Source organism: Centruroides vittatus, unplaced genomic scaffold (assembly GCF_030686945.1).
Source record: "Centruroides vittatus isolate TY-2023 unplaced genomic scaffold, ASM3068694v2 contig_941, whole genome shotgun sequence".
NCBI classification, from domain to species: Eukaryota; Metazoa; Arthropoda; class Arachnida; order Scorpiones; family Buthidae; genus Centruroides; species Centruroides vittatus.
The window spans coordinates 2322063-2346518 of NW_027122625.1; the positions used below are offsets into that span (position 1 = coordinate 2322063).

Genomic DNA, 24456 nt, shown 5'->3' on the forward strand with positions numbered 1-24456 from the left:
TATTTTTATTTTTTGTGTCACGATATCGATTTTTTGTATTCGCCATCTGGTGGTAACAATATTAATTTATTGATTACTTTTAAATTTTTCTTAAATTACTAATAATTTTTTAAATAGTAATTCGTAATAATTAAACGAAACTTTTTTTATTGTATATAGAATTTTATAAATAATTGAAACGAAGACATATTATTTTTTAAATTTTTGTACTGAAAAGAGAAAACAGATGGCAGCAGATGATTAAATAAGAATAATTAATATTTCATAGACATCAAATGACAAACATTTTGTAATAATTTTAAAAACTGTGCTTGTTAGAATTGTTTAATTGGCAGTTGCATTAAATTTAAATTTAATTTTTTAAATAAGAAACATTAATTGTCACTGAACTACGTCCGGATTAAATTTTTTCATTAGCCCTTTTTCTCAATGGAATCAATAACTATGAAAATAAGGATGAGACTTTAATTCACCATCTGACATTGTTCTAACATTTTAGGGCCTTTATATAAAATGCCATAATATTACATTGTGTCTCAGAAAGTTTCTTTAAAATGCAAGGGGCGCAAAATGGCGGCCCGCGACTTTGATGATTTCTTTTCTAAAAATCGATACTTCTAACAACTTGCGGGGATTAAAACAGAAAAAAATTAGTTGCCATCTCAGTGTAATAAATTCTGAACATATTTTTAAAAAACTTTTTCTATTCTGGACTTGGCCAAACTCACGATAGGCTTGAAAAAAGACTCCTCTTATTGCCCACAGAGCAATTAGAGAGCTTTCCTCATGCTTCGAGTGCATTTTTCATTCCGCGCGCAGTTCGAACTTTGAAGCATCATTCGAACACCGAAGTGTTTGAAGTTAGAGTCATTCGAAGTACGAGGTACCACTTTATTTATTTTTAAGGTCGATTTACACACAACAGTGACGTGCTGGTACCGTGACCGTTTGGTAACCTTGACTTCGAGCACGGCACAGTGATGAGTATTCACACACAACAGTGACCTAACCGTGCAGTATTTGTTTCTCTCGGTGAGTAGTCATGCAGTTTTCTGAGGAAAAATTGTCTATCATAGATATATGTTTGGACGATGAAACTAAATTTTTTGAATATTAATTAAATAATTAAATAATAATTAAAATAAAGAAATAAAGTAAAATACCTATATTTGATTATAATTAATTATTGATTATTTTGATTTAAAATTTCCTTTGATTTCCTTAGAAAACAAAATTTACCGTCAGTGAAAATATCGTTCCCGAGAAATGTACTTTCACGTTACAGTCACGCCACTGCCACTCCACAGCACTGTAACGAACGGGTCTGGACAGGGTGGTTTAAAACTAGGTCAACGATTTCCCACAGGCAAAAATTTATTGTACTGTGCCGGCACGTCACTGTTGTGTGTAAATCGACCCTTATTCACAACTCTTAAATCCCGAATAAGTTTCAATTACAATCGACAGATGGCGACACTGTATCGCGACATATTCATTTAATATCATGATTGTAACGAGCGTTAATTACGTATACTTAAAGGGAGATCTAAAGTAAAAAATGTTTTAAATTTCGTAAAAAACGGACTAACATAAATACATTCAATCCTAATTATTCCATTAGAGTTCTTTCAATTGACATAATCCATTGAAGTGTATAATTATAAAAAATAAAAATTGTGTGAAGCGCCATCTGTTACGAGATTTTATTTTTAAAAACTTTTAATAATATTATTTTAAAAATGTTAAAAAAGCTTAATTTGAGGAAAAAGATGAGTTTAATAAAAAGTTTTAAATGCTAAGTAACGAATAAAATCTTAATTAAGTCAGTCCCAACTCGAGATGCGATATACGCCTCCTATATCTCATCACTCTTCCGACCTGTAATCACTAAAATTCAATAGCAGTAATGTCCCTAATGCACAAACCCTCCTGCAAAACTTCAGAATTTTTCAACAAACGACACGGGAGTTATTTTTTTATTTATTTTTCTTTAACTCTTTCCGCCCTGTGGGCACTAAGAGGGCCTCTTTTAGAAGGCCCATTATGGGTTCGGCCAGGCCCACAATGGGGCGACCGGGTGGTGAGGGACGGGGACCGACATATCCGAACGGACACCCCCCGAAAAATACCTGGGGATTTTCGACCCGTTCAGATTCGATCCCGGGTCCCAGAGCGATAGGCTGCCACCTTGACCGCTCGGCCATCCGGCCTTCGACACGGGAGTTAATGAGCTTCAAAGTGGGTGAACAAAATCGTGCCCCCCACACAAACAGAATAACCCCCGAATATTTTTTTTGCATTTCTTGACGTTTCAAGGTCTCCGAGTCCAAAATCATAGAAATCTTGGGAGCCTGTTTTGACCGCTCGCCATACTTTCCATCTGTTATACAGGGTCTCTCAAAAATGTACCGACAAACTTTTAGGGGAGGTAGATAACATTTAAAGGAATGAGAATTGCATAGGAACCCATAACCGGAAACGTCACCGTAAGTCAATAGGCGGCCGTAGCTTTTACCATCTCGCATAACCGCCGCGAACCATCTGATCTTTCTGGAACACGTTCTATCGGCCTTATTTGAAAGTTTTCAGCAAATGTGAGATACAACATGTGGTTTCAACATGATGGGGCATCTCCCCATTATGGAATGGATATTCGTGCGCATTTGAACAGGTCTTTCTCCTATCGATGGACTAGCCGTGGTGGACCGGTTCCCTGGCCCCCATGCTCACCTGATTTATCAAGCCTTGATTTCTTTCTGTGGGGCCCTAAAGGCTATGGTGTATGAAGTCTGAAATGGATCTCGTGGCAAAACTCGTCTACGCTGCTGCTACAATCAAAGAAACTCCCGGTGTGTTCGAACGCGTCCGGCAATCAATACTCCGTCGGTGTCAAACATGCATCGCTTCTGATGATGGAAACTTCGAGCATCTGTTGTAACATTATGAACTGGTACGCTATTTGTACTAATTATGTCCAATAAATGTTTCCCACTTTTTTTTTTTTAACTCTTTCCGCCCTGTGGGCACTAAGAGGGCCTCTTTTAGTAGGTCCATTATGGGTTCGGCCAGGCCCACAATGGGGCGACCGGGTGGTGAGGGACGGGGCCCGACATATCCGAACGGACCACCCCCCGAAAAATTCCTGGGGATTATTCGACCCGTTCGGATTCGATCCCAGGTCCCCCAGAGCGGTAGGCTGCCACCTTTATCGTTCGGCCATCCGGCCGTCTAATGTTTCCCACTAATCACTGTCCTGTGCCTTTTCAGATCTACCTCTACTGTCACTTTCCACTGACGTTTCCGGTTATAGGTTCCTATGCAATTCTTATTCCTTTAGATGTCATCTACCTCCCCTAAAAGTTTGTCGGTACGTTTTTGAGACACCCTGTATATGACAGAGCAGGGAAAGTAATACAACTCTAAAGGAATCACATGTTCTAAAACTGTTTATAACACTAAGATCTCTGGAGTAAAATAAATAAAACTCAAATCGAACCCATAGCCCCTTATTATAACGTTTCTACAGTGAAAATGTACAGTTATTCTTCATTTTCGTACTTCAAATGTCTTTCTACCATTCCCCTAAAATATGTCAACTATACACCTGTAGTTTAAGTGTAAAATAAGTCACTTGTGAGCATTGTTGCTCATTCTTTCTGCCAGCTTCTTTGATTTAACAATTCTAACCTCTGTTTGCCGTTGTAAAGTATCCTACAACAGTAAAAATTGGCTGAAAGCGTATTATATCCCCGTTAATCCGAACTACCACACCGGATTAGCGCGGCCATACCGTATTTTATATTAAGTAGGCCTACGTTAAGATGTTAAACATTCAAGCACGTGGTTAAAATTTCAAGAATCATTAGAACCAATCACAAAAATCCCCAGGAATTTTTCGGGGGGTGGTCCGTTCAGATATGTCGGGCCCCGTCCCTCACCACCCGGTCGCCCCATTGTGGGCCTGGCCGAACCCATAATGGGCCTACTAAAAGAGGCCCTCTTAGTGCCCACAGGGCGGAAAGAGTTAAAAAAAAAAAAAAAAAAAAAACCAATCACAAAAGCCAAAAAAAGTTTTTCCAGTTTATTCCGAAGTAATTGTTTCGTCACACAAATATGTCAGAAACAATTTGCACAATGCCTCACTTGTAGAGCGATGAACTTAAATTATTCTTTCATTTATCGATCGGGAAATATAGTTTACGACTTTAGTTCACGCAATATTTTAAATAGTAAAATATTGAAAAAAAAAGATGAATAAACTTCTTTTGTTAATGCCAAGTCATTGTGACTCATACTGTTTTTGATATTTGTAGTATAATCTTTGTTTTCCATCTGCTTTCTCTAACGGATGCATTAGTCGTCGCTTTATCACATTTACTGAGTTACTACTGTCTTTGAAATAACAAAAATGATCTAACAACGAGTTGCGTAACTTTCCCGTCCTCACCAGGAAAGTTTGAAAAATGTTCTTTTATCCGGCTCCTAAAAGTTATGTTTCTCCATGTTTTGCTTCCTTTTGAAGAAAAATATCATAGGACAAATTTAATAGCATCAATGCCCTTATATGCAAGCTGCCACGCCAAATTTCGTTTCTTAATCATTACTCCATTCTGAAATATTAAACAAAACCACACACACAATCACTTTTACAGTAACATATATATGTGTGTGTATATGTTACTATGTATAGGTGTGTTTGTGCGGGGTGGACAAAATAATGTGAACACCAACGATCTCGAGTTGAATGTTTATTAACTAAATTGGACCATTCTTCGCCTATAGTGCAGCGTTTATCCGACGTGGAATAGACAAATAAACATTATGGAAGTTCTAGATAAATGTGTACCCATTCTTCACGAAGAACGGACAAGTTCCGAAAGTGCTTGTGGAGGAGGGAAACCTGCTGCGCACCTTGGCCTTCAAGATTCCCCACAATGGTTCCATGATGTGATTTCAGCATCATGGAACCATTGTAGGGAATCTTGAAGGCCAAGGTGCGCAGCAGGTTTCCCTCCTGTGATTCCAGGTAATTGTAGAGACCAAAGAAAACGTTGAACTTCATTCCGAAGTTCATCAAACCGCGAATGGACACATTTGGCAGCATCGATTGACGAGTTATCGTCTTGGAATACCGCATCTCCAGTTGGAAACAAAACTTGCACCGTGGAGTTGGTAACTCGAAAGTTCGACATAATATTGTGCCGTAATCTTTCATTTGTGTATCACAATAGGTCCCAGCGAATACCAAGATATTGCTGAACAAATGACTATTTTCACGCAAGTCTTCACATTATTTTCTCCAACCCTTGTATATTCTATTTTTGCGCGATATTACTCCACGCAGAGATAGTAGGTAGGCTATGTTATGGCAGTGATTACCAAATTTTCTAGCTTGGGTTCGTAGGCACTGTACGTAAGGAAACGTAAGTATTTCATATCCCAATTTTTAAGAAACGGGTCGCAGACTATACAATGGAAATTCAGGAATCGCACGAAAGACAATTCGCTAACTGTTTCAATGAGGCCTGATTTTAATAGAACAATGTTGTGTCATAGCTCATATGCATAGAAGCATTTTGGGCCCCCTTCAAAGATCATGCTTATACAAATAACACAACGATATTGAAGTAGAAAAATAATGTAGTATAAATGTTAGCCGTGGCCAAAGTTATTTCATTATTTGGGAAAATGGGCAGTTTTCAAATTTTTTTCTTCCGATGGACCGCCTAAAGCTCACGGGTCCCAGGATGTCGCATCGAATGAATCCTCTCTCATAGGGCCTGGTATATATTTATTACATTCCTTTTATATTATAATAAAATTTTACTTAAAAACCTATCTTATTTTCAAATTGCGGATTTCAAATGATTTAATTTTATTTATATTATATCGAATACTTTGTTAAAGACATGAAAGTTTTCAAGTATCACTTTGAGCTCATGACATACCGAGTTTAAGATGAGTCCCAACTTTTATAATGGGTTTTTCAGAATTAAAGATAATTATATATAATAGTAAAGTTAATGTATTTTCATGCACACGTTGGAAAACATAAATTTATTATTTCGCAAAGATGCAATTGGCCAAAAAGAATTGCAAGTCAGTTGTAGAACTTTAATTTTACTCACTCCGATCGTAGCTTTCATCAGGCTGTTACAAGCAAAGTTTAAATAAGTTTCAAACCATTTACATCTTAAACGAGGACCGGAAATGATTAAAGCTTTTAGTTAAGACCCTAGTCATTTTATTTCCAGTCCTCAATTTCCTACATTTTACAATTTTGGCAATAGCTCAAAGACTGGTCACACTTCTAGTCCTCAATTTCTTTGTACAGAATATAAAGACGTTCATTTTGTGACTAAATTTCGGTATTATCTTTCTGCTTAAAACAAAATTTAGTGACAAAATCCAGGTGTTTACCTCGTATTCTTACATTTCATAACTTTGGCACTTAGATCCTTGGTCATTTCCGGTCCTTAATTATATTTGCTTGAACAACAACTTTACTATTATCGATGACAGTTTATTGCAAAATGTTTTTGGTTATAATGCCATTTTCTGGACTTTAAAAATTTACATCATTAATCTTCGAAGAGATTAAGGTGCTTCTTAAATTCTGAGAGTTCGTACCTCTGCCCCCATTGTTTAAGTTCTAAAATACGTAAATGTATTTAAATACTACAAAATAATACATTTTTTAAAAAGCAGTATTACTTGCGACATCAACACACACTAGTAAACAAGCAAATTTTTTAAAGATACCGAGAAAGTTAAGTAAACTCATGTTATGATACAGAGTACACGGGTGATTAGTACACAAGCGAAACACTATGTTCATTACCTAAGACAAATACAAGAGATATCTCGGCATTTCGAGATATTTTTGTTCTAGTTTATGAATATTTATAAATAATTTCACTATTAGGACTAATCCGAATAACTTTCCTTGTTTAACTAATGGAAAGAGAAAGAGAGAAAAAGGGGAGAGTAGGCAAGAGAGAGAAAAAGGATGGAGGTGGAAAGGAAGACAGAAGGTGCGAGAGATGGGAGAGAGAGGAGGAGAGAGGGAGAGAGAAAAGGGGGAAAGGAGGAGTGAGAAAGAGAAAGAAAAAAGGGAAGAGAACGAGAGAGGAGAGAAAGAGAAAAGGGAGAGAATAATTTCAGAATTATTACATGTTTTTCATATTTATAATTGCACGAATTTAAATAAAAATAATTAAAGTAATATACAATAATTGTCGAATGTTTGATAACCTTCTGTCACGCCATTAAAACACTCAACAACAGGAAAAAAAAACAAAAACTAAATGATAAACACGTTTATGTATGCAAAGAGGTAGAAAGTCGTTCTTATATAAGATGTTACAAATAAATTATAGAATCTTATATAATAGAAATTAACTCCAGAGGCTATTACTAGATGTCATCAGTTGTTACTACGAAATACGACGATGCCCCGAGCCATAATTTTCATCTTTCTTTTCTTTGAATGGATTAATTCATTATTTACGATCACTTTATCTATTTTTCCTTATATAAATAAGGAAGAAAACAAGGAAAGCAGAGAACATAGATAAGTTATCATCTAAGAAAACGTGACATTTAAAACTATGAAAGACTAAACCAAGTATTCGTGTTCTGATTTTGTAATTTTTCATGAATAATGCACTAAATAATAATGGATCTACGAAGGATCCTAGCATAGAATCGTGTATAGGTCCAGTATTTAGCGTTGGGGACCTTGAAACGTCGAGAAATGCAAAAAAAAGTTGGGGTTTTCTGTATGTTAGTGTGTATGGGGGGGCACGATTTCGTTCATCTTGTTTGAAGCCTAATACTGTAACTCCGTGCTTTTTGTCGAAAGTTTCTGAAATTTTGCAGGGAGGTTTGTGTATTAGGGACATTGATGCTATTAAATTTTGGTGGTTAAAGGTCGAGGGGATGGGGATATAAAGGGTGTGTCGTATCTCGAGTAGGGTCAAACGTAATGAAGATTTTACTTTTTACAATTTTATAATACATGAAGAATGATTGTTTTATCAATGTATATGCTATGGACAAGTGATTAATAAATCATTATTTATAATGCTATATATCAAGAATGAGAGAAGGAAGAAAATCCAAAATTAATGAAATCTGGAATTACAAATTCATCTTACAATGTAAAAATTTTACGGAGAGAGTTGCATAACGACAATGTTCCGGCCACACCAGGACTCGAGCTCGATAAAGGCCCCCGACAAGGCCTCTTAGTACTCGCGGAGCTGAAAGAGGCCTATGACTTAAACCGAAACTTCTTCCTATAAAAAAAGACCCTCGACAGAGATAAAAAGAAAGCCATTCTCTAATAATGAATTATGTTCCTTTGAGGCCCTAGGTGCAATTTTATTATAAGGACCTTTATGTAAAAGCGTTTTTTTAAATATTAAAAAGACAATAAAATCCTTAATAACAACAAGTTTGTAAAACTTTTTTAAACGTTCAGTAAATCTTAGATGCGTGTTATCATTTTGCTATGTAATTTTTGAGGCTCTAGTGTGCCTATTGAGTAATCTGCCACTGCCACTGTGAAGCTACATCGCCGTGTGGAGAATAGTGACATCATGTTCGATGTGCAATATTTATAGCTGGACATTGATTGCATCTGTGACCGTCTTAATTACAGGTAAAATATATAATGTACTATTTAAATAATGCGTAATATGCCAAAACACGAGTGGAGTTATCGATCTTATAAAGCCAAGTTTTTAAGTTTATTTATATGTACTGTACACACATTTATTTACTGATGCTCCATATTCACAACTAAAAAGCGAGAGTTCTAGTTCAAATTTAACCAATAAGCGTCCACGTACTAATAGTAAAGTGAATGGTAATTGGTTAACTTCTGACTCTCGGTCCTCGCCAGTGAATGCAGCCATGTATGTACTGCCATGGCGCGTTATAGGGCCCATGTAAATTTGAATTAGGGGGCCCCACGTACAATGTTGACTTCAGACATTTTTCTTTGGAGGTGACATTTTCTTATAAAAGATTGGTTTGGGATTACTTGTTGGTTGAGGCCCCAAGCAATTGCCTTTTTTGCCCACTTGTACTGAATGTTAACTTGTATAGTAAATATATCTTTGGGGTTTAAACAGGAAAAACAGTAATTAATTAAATTGGAAATTTAAAAATTTTTCAGCACGTATTTCCGCATTCAGCGTATCAATTCTTATTCAATAATATTCCACGAAATGACTCATTAGAAATAATTACATTACAATTTAAAAAGTAAATTATGAACATGGAAGTTAATTACATCTTTAAAATAATTTAAAATTTTAATCAAATAATATATTTTTTTTCTAATATTTTGCTCAATAATAACTCAAACTTTAATTACAGACAGAGTATAAATACGCTTATTTATGGCTTTAATATAGTTACATAAATCCTTTCGAAAACAATAGATTTCATCGTATCAAATTAAAGGGATCGTTATATAAAATTTTCCATCGACGTCAAATATGCTACGTCCATTTATCACATGCAAACAAACACACGAACGTCACAGTTTGTCTAATTGTATTCCAGACGGTTTAAAAAACGTGTGTTTTCATTTATTAACAATACTTTTCTCATTAAATATGGAAAAACAGTTATAATTATTGTTTACCACGAAATAAGGAATAGTTAAAGAATAAAACTATAAGATTTTAACAGTAATAATTATAATTACAATAGTAAAAACACAGCAATTTATTCGTCTAGCCGGTCCGTTACGCAACTTTTGATTGGCATTTTCATCGAGCGCTTAGCAGAAACGTTTCACTGTTAGATTTTATTCCCTATTATTTTATTCGTGTTATAAAGTTTCTCATGCAAAACATTTTTCTTCATTGTTTCAGTGTTTAAAATCTATAAATGTATAGATTTTTAATTGTTTAAAACAATTAACACTAATAATTAGTCAATTGTTTGCCATACTTTTAAAGTATTGCTTTAATTTCCGATGCTCTTGTTCATAAAATTAGTTTTATACATCAAAAATAACACACTTTTTAAAAATAGATTTGTTTATTATATTAATACATGATGTGTTTTTTAATTACGTAAATAATTAACAGTAATATAAATAAAAAACATGTTATTAAAAGGTTTTTAAAAATATTATTAAAAATTAACAATTTATACGAAACAAATATTATATACAGTATTTATAAATTGATAATATATATAATCTATATATACTGTGTACTATAGGCCTATATACAGTGTATAGTCTATATATATATACAGTCGAACCACCTGTAAACAGCGGCCACATTTTCAGAATATTTTTAACAAAAATGCATACAAAATAACCTCCTAACAACGGCATTTTTTTTTTTTTTTTTAACTTCCCTTCAGTGGCCGTTGTTCAGAGGTTTAAATGTACGTGCATTATTCATAAAAACTAATTTTAATTTAAAAAATAATTAGTATATTTGTATTTTAATTCTTATTTTTCAAGTATATATAATATATATTATATATATATTATTTTTTAAAATTATAATTTATTTAAGTATCTAAATAAATAAATACACACGTTTGTTTTGATAGTTAGCAAACTGAGAATGTAATAAAATAAATTAAATTTGATATATTCTAGAATGAGTTATCTTTAATTCACTTAAATTTAAAAAAAATCAAATTCTATCGTTATTAATACAGCTTGGCACACAATACTATACATCAATTATTTCAATTTTTATATCCAATGAGTTATTTCTTAATTTATATTATAATATATTAAATTAAATATGTTTAGATTTATACATATCAATAGTAAATTCTGACGTCTCAATATTTAAATAATTCTCTAAAAATCTGGAAGGGTCAGTTTTTTTAATATTCTAGTTGATATGTAAGAAAAATAAATGTATATTAATCAAATGTGAAAGCTATATAATTAATTATATACGTAATTTTTCAAAAGCTTCATAAGTAATAAATTGTATCATGGCTAGATTAACCAATAGACAAAATAAGTACATGCTCTTAGGGTATCAGGGGGCACCAAAGGGACTTTTCATTGTCTGATTTACCATGGACTCTGCGATGCAAAACAGATGTTGCAGCTATACCAGGATCCACAAAGTAGGATCCACACAATAAATGAAAAAAATTTAAAGTATTTGCTGATGTCATTCATTTCGAAAAATAAAATTTTGTTTCATGTTTTATTATTGTTTATATTTTGAATTACGTATACAGTTTATGGGGGAGGCAACAAGATCTTTTAAGCGCTTAGGGCCTCTAAAAGTCTTAATCCGGCCATAATTTTGTATGTACATTTTAAATTAAAATATTAAATTACATCAGTCTAAATATCAAGATTACATTATTGGCTATAAGAAGAACAATAATAATTTTTTATTTAAAAATTTATGCTTATGTCGTCAGTACAAAACTAATTCTCTAATATAGAAATTGCAATGGTTGGAGGCGTTTCGATTCAAAATTTGGATAATATAATATTGAATTAAGTGATGAAATATAGCGTGGGGGTATACAAATTTAAGAACTTAAAATGGAATGTTATGAAAGAAAATTCACTTTGTTAAATGATTCAATTGAATCATGTAATAAAGGAAATGAGAGAATGAGTCGCCTACAAACGTTATAATTATAATTTTTGTTTTATTTGGTTGTGATCGATTTTATTAATTTATTTTTTTCATTTATTTTATGAAAGAAAAAAAAACTGGAAACGTTGTTGCTGGACTTTTACGGCATTCTTTATTTGTTTTCATCCCTAATAATTATTAGATTGATTCGGGAGACATTAAACGGGTGGGGCCATACCTCCCGAACCAATAGCCCGATTTTCCTGAAAATTTCTAGAATCATTTCTCCCTAATATACAAAGCTCTCTGAAAATTTTCAGAAATTTTCGACCAAAGGCACAGGAGTTATTAAGCTTCAAATTGGGCGAGGAAAATCGTGCCCCCACACACTAACATCCATATATACAGAAAAATTCCTCCAACTTTTTTCATTTGTCTACGTTTCAAGGTCCGCCGAATCAAAAAAATGTAAAAATCTTGGCCGGCCATTTTTCTTATCGCTCCTTTTCCTCTTGATCGCTTTTGATCGATTGATCCCTTTTGATCGATTACTTTCTGTTACATTACAGCCAGGAAAGTAAAACTGTGAAGAGAATTAAGATTTAAGTTAGCTTTTTCTTTAGTATTTTTATTCGAGTTCAATGACACTCTTCATATTTCTGCATCGACTGAATTATAAGACAATAGGGGTTGTTAGCAATAGAGGAAATTCTGTCGAAATTAAAGATTAAAGAATATTTATATTCATTAAACGGTGAAATATACGACGGTAATGCGTCATTTTAAGATGAATTATTGCAAAAGAAAATTTATTTTTTGTTCTTTTTATCTAGAAAACGCTATAGAGTTACGGTGACACTACACAATAAAAATGTTGCAAGATCGGTCATTGTAAACGGCGAACGTGCTCGAACGTAAAATGTCAACATTCTCAATAGCCGATTTTTGATTGCGGCATACGTTCTAATATGCAAGAACATGAGAAATATCGTTTCACTGATGAAATGCAATATAAACGCATTTTACTTTAACTTTAATTAAAGATCCTATGACGTCAGAATTCGAAGGTTTATGTTTCAAACAGAAACTCAACGAGACTCTTGTGTGCTTATTTGAATTATAAGAAGAATATTATTGTTTAATATTTATTAAATTTTATTTAAGAGAATTAATTCGATATAAATTATTATTTAGAGTCAAATTTTTAAAATAATTCATTTTAAATTACTATCGTCTGCTTAAATATCCCTCCAGGCGGCAGTTTTAATATTGTTAATTTATTTTAAAAAAGTTTATTTTAAAAAAAAATTATTATTATCATTATTATTATTTAAATTAAATTTATAAAATTAAATTAATTAATATATTAATAATAAATTATGTTTTAAATAATTTAAATTAGATTTACATTACGACAAATTATTATTTAACAATTGGTTAAAAACAACTTCAGCGGATGTTCTGTTAAATATAAATTTTCAACTTCTTTTATTTTAAGTGCATAAATCAAATTTGAATCAATTTAATCGATTATAATAAATTGAAATTGTATTAACAATACCGTAAAATAAGTTTTTTTTTTTCCCCAATCCCCCTTCTCCTCGTAACTCGCTGTTGCTCGGTAACATGACGTTCGCTGTCGTCACGACCCAGGAGTGACGTCATTCAAGGATTTTCGTGCCGTTTGAACCAACAACGCTGGGAGCAATCGGAAATTTAGTCAGCGAGACGTTCAACCTTGGATTTTGTTATTCAGCGAGTCCATCTAATTGATACAGATAGTTTTTCCACTCTTATATACACGCTCGAAAATTTTTAAATAAATAAATAAAACAAAGATTAATAATATAAACGAACAATGAAAGTTTCAAAGAACTTTCAAAATTTCAAATGTAATAACCGGGTGTGACGTCACCGATATCTATTACAGAGGTGTAATTAAGTTATTCGACTTTTTCAGCCGGTCACGTGGTCGATAACGTAACCCGCACCGACGTCAGTAACGGAAACGGACGTCCTAACACTAGGAACAAGAACGAGCGAATTAAAAATCACGAAAGCGAAAAAGAAAGTGTGACGTTTCGGACACGTAAAAAACAAAAAAAAACACCCCACGAACCTGAAAAAATCTACGGAAAAAAGAAAAAAAATGAAAATTATATTAAATAAAAGTTGTTGGAGGTCATACCAGTCTTGTCCAGCTGTGCTTTAGTATCAGAGAAGAAATCTGAAACCGTTTCTGAATGTCTGAAAGTTGTTTATGAAACTGTGTTGCTATTAAGAAGTAGTTGCAGAGTTACGTTAGACTCGGTATGGATTAGTTCGATTTAACTACTGTTTAATTATGTTATTACTTTAGTTGCTCGTATACTGGCATACGTAAAACGTAACTTATACACATATTATATATATATATATACATATATATATATAATACAGTATAAGTATAATATATACAGTATATACACATGCTCGCCTGCTTTGATGGATTATATTATGTATCAATTGAAAGAGTATGGCTGCAACAGATATTGTCAAAATTGGTTGCTACGAACTGGAAAAAATAATTGGAAAAGGAAATTTTGCTGTTGTTAGACTGGCTACACACTTAATAACTAAGTCCAAGGTAAGTTATTATTATTATTATTGTTTTTTTTATATTGGGGTGTATAACATTGGGATGTTTTTATATTGGGGTGTGTAACATTGGGGTTTTTTTACATTGGGTTGTGTATCATTTTATTATTATTATTATTATTATCTTACATAGGGATGTGTAAGTTAGCGCTTGTATATTCTGTGCATTTTCACCATATTTTTCGTAAATAACAGGAGTAAATGTTCATGGAACCGCGTTTAGTATTGTTATAAGTGTTTTAGACACTATCACAATTGTAAATTGTTTTAAAAAAGTTTTCAGAGGTTAAAATTTAAAGATTTTTTTGTAAAAGTTTGAAGCTGATCGAATTCGATTTTTTTTGGATGATTTTCGACAAATTAAGAAGAAAAAAATTCCGTAATAAAAGTATTAAAGACCATCTGATAATTAACGTGTTGTGTATATTTTATTTCGTAAATTATTGCGAAAAATTTTAACATGCAACAAACTGTTTAGCAACTTGAACCTTGATCCAGATGTTATATTTCTAAGGGATAATAAGATTAAAAAAAATAATGTGATAATAAGAAATTTAGTAATTTTATTTTTTTTTTTATTTTATAAAATGGGGATAGAAGATAAGCTGTGTTCAATCTGTTACTCATTTATTATCTCTCTATTGAGAGGTATACTTACAAAGTTCGAGAATTAATGTATCTGTATATCCAGAGAGTTATAATGATAAAATATAGATAATCATTTACTATAATGCTGAAGTAATTTACTCGTTTAATGAAATAGCCTTTTAATAATATACATACTCAGCTTTATTAAAATATTCTACATACTACTGCTATTAAATTGATTGCATTTACAGAGAATGAAATAAAAAAAAATGGCACCTGCTATTCTATCTGTTTATCTTCATTATGTTTTTTATGGTAATTTTTTTTTTCGTTAAGGGAATTAAGAACTCGATAATTATGACATTATTATTTAATTTTATTACACGTTACAGGAGAAATTTAATAAATGCAGCACTTCTTTAGCGTAGAAGAATATGTAGATTAGTGAAAAAAATTAACAAAATTTATTTTACTGACGTATAATTAATAGATACAACGACTAAAATATCGCCATTTTAAATTCATAAATTCATCATTTTAATATTATCTCATGCCATCACTATTATGAAATACTATTTGCTTGTTTTTCTCTTATTTAAAATCCTCTTGTTATTTACTCTGAAATTATTTAAAAAATTTGATTTTCATTTTAAGTTTTATTAAGGTGAGATATTTTTAGAAGAAGGTAATTTAGTTTCAGATCTACATAAATTCAGATATTCATTTACAAAGGAAATAAAGTAAGCAAGTTGTGACTCTTCGAAGGTCATATATTAAGTCTCTTGTTTATAGAAAAATTAAAACTTCTTTTAAAACTTTTACAAGAGAAGTAAAATTCGAAATCAAAGCATTTATTGAAATGAATTATGTTCATTATTATTTATTTATTATTATTTTTTTTTTAACGTTGAACAGTTGCACTTGACTCATATTAAACAGGAATGCATCGTGTCTAACCACCCACGTGGCATTCCTTAACTTAAGAGAATTTTCTACATATCTAGAAACTCTTATTTCGTTCGTTTGGCATTCAGAAGTAATAAAATATTAGTCCAATTTTCCTCACACTATATTACTAATGAGAGCAACCGTTTTAAAATTAATATTCAGATAAATGCGCATCACGTGACAGTTTCATGTTCTACAATAATTAATCACGCTACAGACATGTGACGATAATTTTTATCCTAAAGGTGCAAGCTGTAAAAAATCTAAAATTCTAAATTGAATATGAGCTTTTATATAATCATACCAAACTCCATATTTAATAAAAAAAAAAAGATAAAATGAAAGAGGAAAAGCTGTAAAGGGCAAAAGTATTGATAAATAATTTCAAAAACTTTTTAAAAAAATAATTATTTAGTAAATTATATCCTTAAAAATCATTCAATTAAACTAATTACACAGATTATTATCATTTAAAATATTAATATTTTCAATATTTAGTTGTTAAAATAATAATCATCATCATCCGTAATATTAATTAATTAATAATTTAGCTATAATTAGTTCTGTGAACCTGTAGATTAAGTTAATACATCAAAGATAATAATTTACATTTAAAAAATAAATTAGTATTAAATATTAAAATATTCAATCAATAACTCAATGTAGAATATAAATAGACAAGAGATTAAATCATATAGGTTACAAGACTCAATGGTTTTATATGAATTCATTTAATTATCATTAATTTTTTAAAGATAATTAAAAATGGGTTTTTGCTAAGTCATTTAATTATTATCATACATCTAATAGAGTAGCCTATAAATTTTAAATGGTAAATTTAGTAGTGTTTATATTATTTTTTTTTCCTGTATAATCCTTTTCTAAATTAAGATTTTATCAAGAAAAATTAATAAACTTATTATAAATGAAGCATTAAAGTTTATATATATATATATATATATAACTTTGAACATTTAACAAAAATTGTCTGTAGTAAAAGATCCAAGTAAATTATTTAATAAATTATCATAACTGTGACCTATGATCAAGGACTCCTGTGTGCAAAGATTTTATTTAGATTAGAATTTTAAAAGTTTTATTAAGTTCCAGCTTCTAATTTCCACTTAAAATATAGAATTTACATCTCCATTTTTAAAATTTAACATAACAAACGAATATTTTTCACAGAATTCTAACGCATCACTTAATTGTAGTAAAGAACAGTTAGATAATAGAAAAAATTGCGCATAAACACGAAAAGATTCGACAATATTAATTGGCCAACGTGATAGAAAGTTGTACAGTGTGTTAGATTTAACAGTTTGAATATATTTTAGATTATTAATAAAATTAAGGAAACGTTGTACAGTTCTTGTGAAGCTAAGTCAAGCCGGATGTCATTGCTTACATTCAATACGATAATTTTTTCACATCGTCTAAAACTAAAATACCATATTGTTTAAAGAGGAATTGCATTTGTTCAACTAATGAATAGATCTTTCAGATATTTCTCAGAACACAGGCATAGTCCGTTGTACGTAGAAAGCCTTATAATAATGGGTTAATTGAACAAACCAAATTTGATACTTCAAACAACGAAAGAAAAAAAAAAATGTTATGTATATAGAAAAAGAATTAATGTCGGAAAAGCCTAGTGGGTGGAAACGGCATAATAACATTCTTAATGAGACGCGATATTGTTGTCATTTTTATTAGTAAAAAAGTCAATTTTTAAATATTTCCATTTTTTAAACCGTTCACGTGGTCGTCACGTTTTTACAGTGTAACGTTGCCAACCACGAAACGTTTTAGTAGAAATATTTTAAATTAATATTCGGCAATTTTAATTATTATTATTATTATTAAAATATTAAAAATTTAGAATAAAAAATATATATTAATGATGATAATTTGGAGAATAAAATTTTTTTAAATTATTAATTTTATTTAATGGATGATTAAAAGTAATTATATTTAGGTTTAAATTTTTTTTTTTAATTATAGAAAGAACTTTTTATTGATAGTTTATACGCGTTTTTCCTGTTTCTTTTTAGTTTCTGTTTTTAAATTAGAAATGCGGTAGGGTCTATTCGTCTGTCGCACGTTCTTTTCGTCTGATATCGAAGAAAATTTTCGAATTTTTTTCCTGTATTTACGTGCATTATTAATTCTTCTTTTATGATTTACGCGCAAAACGTAATATAGATATAACTTTACGAATTTAAATGGAAAAAAATGAAATTTGAATTATGTTATTATTACGTGTTACTGCGTTTATTTAAACTTAAGTTTGTGATTGGTTAATTTATCTTGATTACGTAATAATAATTTAATTTAAAATGGTTAAGATGTAAATTTCAAGTTGTGTGTTTGCTGAAGATTTGTATAAAGCAATGAATTAAATTTTTATCATTTTAAATTATTTATTTGATTCAAATATATAAATTTTTTGATTTCTAATCCTTTTATTCAATTTATTTAAAACTTTTTGAAATTGCTTTTTCATAAGAATAGCAAATACAATGCATTTAACATTAATTCTATATTTTGTATACAGATCATACAGCCTATATGTAAATTATTATAAATCTAGTAAATTTCTACAATTTGATTGTGAATATTCTACATTGTAAATCTCTTTTAGACTCAAATTTTTATAAATTTTACTTCTGAAAAGCTTATGGAGTCAGAAGTTATTAAAAATATTCATTCCTTTTAAGTCCTTTCGTCTTGAAGATTTATTGTAATATAACGCTACTAAGAAATGATCAGTTTTTCATGTTTAATGAATTAACATATATTCCTCTTTTATAATCTCAAATAAACTTAAACTTTGTTTTGAATTTACTTATGTAAGGTATAATCTAATACATTATTATTAATCTGTGAAAAAGTAGTTTATCCTTGATTATTTATTTCTCGTTATTTTTACATTATGCAGACATAGCAGGAAATAGCAAACGTGTTTAAAGTGTTGGTTAAACCGAGCAAATGTATCCACAAGAAAAAAAAGTCTAGGATTTTCCATATCTATTTGTGGATGTGGATTTTTTAAAATTATCTCTAATTTCCACTTAATGAAAAGAATACAAAATGAAAATTACCTGATATTTTCACCTGCTTAATGAAATATGAAAATGTGATTTGCTTTTTAATTACAGTGGTGTGTGTGTATGTATACGTAGCCTATGATGATTTTATGTGGAAATGTATAAATTCAACTTTTTTGTATTTTTCAGAATAATTAAAATATGCTTTTTTAAAATATTGCCTAAAAAAATTATTACATTATGAATAGATTTTGGCTTAATAGGTTTAGGTCATTTCATTAATAAAACCGATCATACAAGCAAATATTTGCTGAATTGTTAATAATTTAATATCTAAAAAAAATACTGTATTTAAATCAAATGCCATACACATATTTATATATAGGTCTACATATATAAAAAACTGCAAGTCATTATTTTTTTATCAAAGAAACAATTTCTGAATATTTTCCTTAAAATAAGATAAAATAATTGAATGTATTTTGAAATCTTGAGATTTTTCTCAAAAAGTTTGAATTATTGATTTAATATAACATATATCATGTTGCATTTAATTACAACCAAGGTTAAATATTTATATTAACATAAATGCCAAACGGATAATTTCAAAACCGTATTAGCAGAAAAATATGTGGGAGTCTTGTAATAAATTGAATTTTATTAACATAAATGAGTAATTAATAAAATCTTTGGTAGACTGTTTTTCATTAATGTAAATTTAATTTCATAAATAAATATTTTTTAATAAGTTGATTTAATTGGATTTTAATTATATAAATTCTAAGCTTTTACTTGAAATTAATGTATTTAAAAAATTTATTAATATTCAAACATTTTCTAGAAGTTTTAAATATATTTTTATTGGGAAATTTCGAAAATTATTTTTTATAATTATTATATTAAGGTATAAAGTTTATGCAGATACAAATTATGAATTAGTTGAGACATGTTATTTATGAATTTAGAGTGAATTATGAATGCTTATTTTTCAAATTTGCTTCAGGGTGAAATACTTTTCTTCATGCTGTATTTACACTTTAGGTCAAGGTGATTTTTATGTTGAAGGATGCAGATATACAAGGTCATAATATCATGACATAATACCCTTAAACATTTATTTAAGTCAACATATTGCTTTAAAATATATAGTAATAATAAAACTATAAATTTCTGAACGGTTGTAGAACTTGTTCGACCGTCTTTGAATTTTATATAACATTAAAATAAATCATTTGGAGCAAAATGCAAAATGTTTTATAAAGAGCAGAGAAATTTCATAATAATAATTTTTTAAAAATATAATATAATAAAATACAGTGTTACTAAATATTATGTATATTTTTAATGTAGAATAAAATTTATTGAATTGTCTGATTATTTTTTTTCTTTTTGATTTTATTAGTATTTTATATTTTAATACAAGTTGCAATATTTCAGGTTGCCATAAAAATAGTTGATAAAAGACAATTGGACACAGAAAATTTAAAAAGAATGAATAGAGAGGTTCAGATTATGAAATTGCTCAATCATCCACATATTATTCAATTATATCAGGTTTGTACATATACTTTGTAGATTGATTATTTATTCAGCACTGTCTGTATAACTATATTCATGAACAATATGATTTACAGTAGTAATTAAAAAAAATGAAACAAATAATCGTAAAAAAATTTATTTAATTTATCGTAAGAAATTTTAAATTTGTTGAATGCAAAAATAATCTTATTTATGTCTAGACAAAATCATTTTTTCATCAATAAAATAAAATTCAAACCTGTTGTGAAGGTGTAAAGGATTTTATGACAGCAATGTATCTTACAAAATGTGATTTATTTTTTAATTATTCATAAATATTAAATACAGGTTACTACTAAATTAATCTGATTTGTAAACAAATTTGTTTTTTTTTTGTAGTTTTTACTGCTTGAAATATTATTATTTCTTATTTAGATATTTTTTACAGTTAACGTAAGATACAACAGGAAAAAATTGTGTAAAGTGTAATAACTAGAATATTTTTTAAATTGTGTTAGCACATATTTAAAAATAAACTTCATAATTTAATTTTTGTAAGTTTATTATTTATATATATGTTACAAGAGATAATATTATTTTTCAAATAACATTATAATATTATAAGATAACAAAATTTTATATATTAATAAATAATAATCATAAAAACATATGCAAGTACTTTCACTGATATATAATCATCTTCGTCAGGCAAAACTAGTGTTCTCTTTATTTAAAAAGTTTTTTATTTAATATTTTAATCTACAGAAATTTTTGCCTGACAGAGATGATAATATATTGTGAAAAGTTCTTGCATATATGTTTTTGTGTTTATAAAAAGCTTTTAACACTGAAAAACAGTTGTTTGTTGTGTTATTTAAATAAATTATAAAGTATAAGTATTATTATTTATCATAAATAGTTAAATAAATTAATTAATAAACAGTTTAATATGTTATTTGTTGATTTTAGCTATCAGTGTTCTAGATGTCCTGTAGTGCAATAACTACAGCAGCAACATGCATTATAGTAATAGCAAGCTGATGATGATCTGTACTTATTTTAAGTATATTGTATATAAGAACAACAAGTTAGTTAATTATTGTTGCCTTTTTTGTACTAGTACATATCAGAGTAAGAAGTACTGTATATTCAAATAAAGATTGACCTTATTTGATAGTGACTGAATAACATCCCTTAAAATATATGATTCAACATAATTACCATTGCCACACATTTTATAAAGGACAATGCCAACATGCATGTTCTTGGTGTATTTTAATTCATGGTGTATCCTAATCTGCAATTACACTGAAGATTTTGATATACCAGGAATTTTTCTTATTTATTTTAGTTCAAAATAATAATTAAAACATGCATACAGATGCTCTAGATATTAAATTGTGGAAGCTTAGAACAGTAACAGGCTTATTTTTATGCTAACATATATTATATTGAAGTATATTGCTTGTAGAAATAAATGAATTTTGTAGAAAATATTATTTGTATATATGTGAATATGGAGCTTTTTAATTATTATAATCAATCATTTTTCTCTGTAATTTGTGAGTGTTTATGGTTACTCACAGTTTATCATATAATACATATCACAAATATATCATAAATATATTAGATAATATGATACGCAATCAGAGGTGCTTGTACATTGGGGTATGTGCTTTCCCTTTGTCATCAGGTTGCCCTTTTCTTAATCCCTAAGGGTGCTCTAAGCTTTCATTTTATTTTAAAATTAGTTACTCATTTTTATCACAGAAAACTATTTTACAGATGACAAAATTAAAATAAAATATTTGTTATTAACTGAAAATTTGTTTTAGAAGGTCATAATTGTTCAGTTCAGTTCAGTTCAGAATCAGAGGGTATTCATAAAATACAAATCTTTAGATATTACAATCAGTTGATTCATCTGGTTGCAACAATGACATAGTCTAATCCCACAAATTTTCTTTCTAGTGCAAAAATCCTACCATCAGTACACAGTCAAACAAAGGGGGAAAGGAGACACAATAACAGAAGAATTTCCTATAAACTCCATGCCACATAATCATTGTTTTGTCCTAGTTGCCTCATCAATAGGATGGAGTGCATTCACTCTCATAGTTCTTCCCTTGCACAGATATCGTCATTGCTGATCATCTTCGTATTCCTCCCATGATGGCACAGAAAGAAAGCTTCTCTCTCCAAACTACATGTCAGTATACACAACCTCACTGCTCCACCACCCAGTTTATTGCCCCTCCAGGCAACAATCAGAGATGAAATATTCTAGAACTGTATAAACAAAGGATTTATAACTGACAATTTCATTTATGACAAGTGATTGTCACAGATTATCTTTTATTTAATAGTAATAGAGTTCTGTAATAATCAAGCAATCCTAATTGGATATTGTCTATTATATGTATCTGTTCTTGATAATTATATAAATTTCTCTTAACTAAAATTGAACTTTGTTTCTCTTACTCAGGTTGCCAAATTTTTTTCACAGTGGGCCAGATAACTGAGAAAATGATGAGTGCAGGACGCATAACCATTTTGTTCAATATAGTATACTGAATACATGAAAAATAAAGAAAACCAACATATTTATTTACCAATACTCAAACACAATTGCTGCAGTAAGCACATAATAGCTTTTCTTAGAAACTTCATTGCAGATACTTACACAAAAAGCACTCCAATATCCAAAGTCATAAAAACTCGTCAAATTTTTTATTTCACTGATTTTCTTAAAAATTATATTACTGTCAAATGCAAAATTCAAATCTGACCAATTTTGGCATTTTTACTTACACTTATTTTAATGTTTTCTACATAGTAGGTTCATCTACAATCTATGATATTTCCATATAACTAATTATATTTTAACTCATTTGTGACACAGTGCGGCAGCGGGCCGGATGAACTGACCTCATGGGCTGTAGCTTGGTTACCCCTGCTCTTACTGATACAAACTGTTTTTGCTTGTGGTTTTTCTTTTATAAAAAAGTTATTAAGGATTATTTTATACAGTTAAAAGATAATTTGGATAATACTGAACAAAAGTAAAAAATAACTCCATACTTTTTCATAGAATAGCTTACAGTCCATATATTATGTAACTGTAATTAAAATATCCTTATTCAATGCTGTCTAGAGAGATGTTTAGCAGTCCACATGCCAATAAGTCTGCTATGATAACATTTCAAGAAGTGGAAGATATTTCTGTAACAATATTAGAACCAAAACTCACCATTATGGTTCTTTTGGTTCAAACTGATAAATTCACACTTAAACACCAAAAATATATAATGAAATAAGATAAATACTATTTATTTTCATTATGTACTTTAATAATAGTATCAACAACAGTTTTGCTAGTACAATGTACTAATGTCAACTTCAGGTGAAGAAAATGCACATTTATTTACCTGAAGATGACATTAATACAGTGTTGAAAGTACTAGCATAACTGTTGTTTATATTATTATTAAACACATAATGCCAAAAGACAGTACTTATCTTATTTCTTATGATACTTTTGGTGGTCAAGCAACATAAAAGCAGTTTCCTTTGCAGCTTGCTTGTTGCAGAAAAGTTCTGGGTATGAAAGTGGTCAGAATGTTGAATGCCATTCTTATTGGCTATGATGACCAGCAGCTTGTCAGCATGCACATTTCTTTTGAAGCTGTTATTCAAAAACAACAGCAATGTTGCAGCTGCACTTTGAGAATTTTACTATCATAATAATTTACACTAAGGGCCATTGATTCCACAAGCTCTCAAGCAAATGATCACTCAATTTAAGGAAACTAGACATCTGGAAGGTTTAGCCTAGTCAAGGGCACAAACCTATCACTTCACATGTTGTTAATGTTATACCACAGCTGTTGTTGAACAGCCAATGAATAATGTTGCAAGCTCTGGTAGTGTATGTTCAGTATCATAGTAGTTGGATGTACACTACCTGAAGGCAGTGTGTGGAAGGTGCCATGAATTGGTGCATCGTTATATGTATAAGATTAGCCATTATACATATAAGTTTGCCTGCTGCTAACAAGAAAAATGGACTAACCTTTGTATTGACTTTCTTTGCCAGAATGGAAGCGGATGTGTCATGTCCA

General features: G+C 29.9%; 1 protein-coding gene across 2 annotated transcripts in view; it reads left to right on the top strand.

Annotated features, from left to right (window-relative positions):
* Positions 1-13569: 13569 nt before the first annotated feature.
* LOC136984979 (serine/threonine-protein kinase SIK3-like) overlaps positions 13570-24456 on the top strand; it is a 44908-nt gene continuing 34021 nt past the window's right edge. The window contains exons 1-3 of one of the 2 annotated variants that reach the window (XM_067282138.1): positions 18537-18619; positions 18709-18930; positions 20255-20371. In XM_067282138.1, the coding sequence (XP_067138239.1) occupies positions 18892-18930; positions 20255-20371 (156 nt within the window). In that variant the 5' untranslated portion in view covers positions 18537-18619; positions 18709-18891. Of the gene's footprint in view, positions 14221-18536; positions 18620-18708; positions 18931-20254; positions 20372-24456 lie in introns of those variants that run through there. The other variant, XM_067282137.1, reaches the window with a different exon arrangement.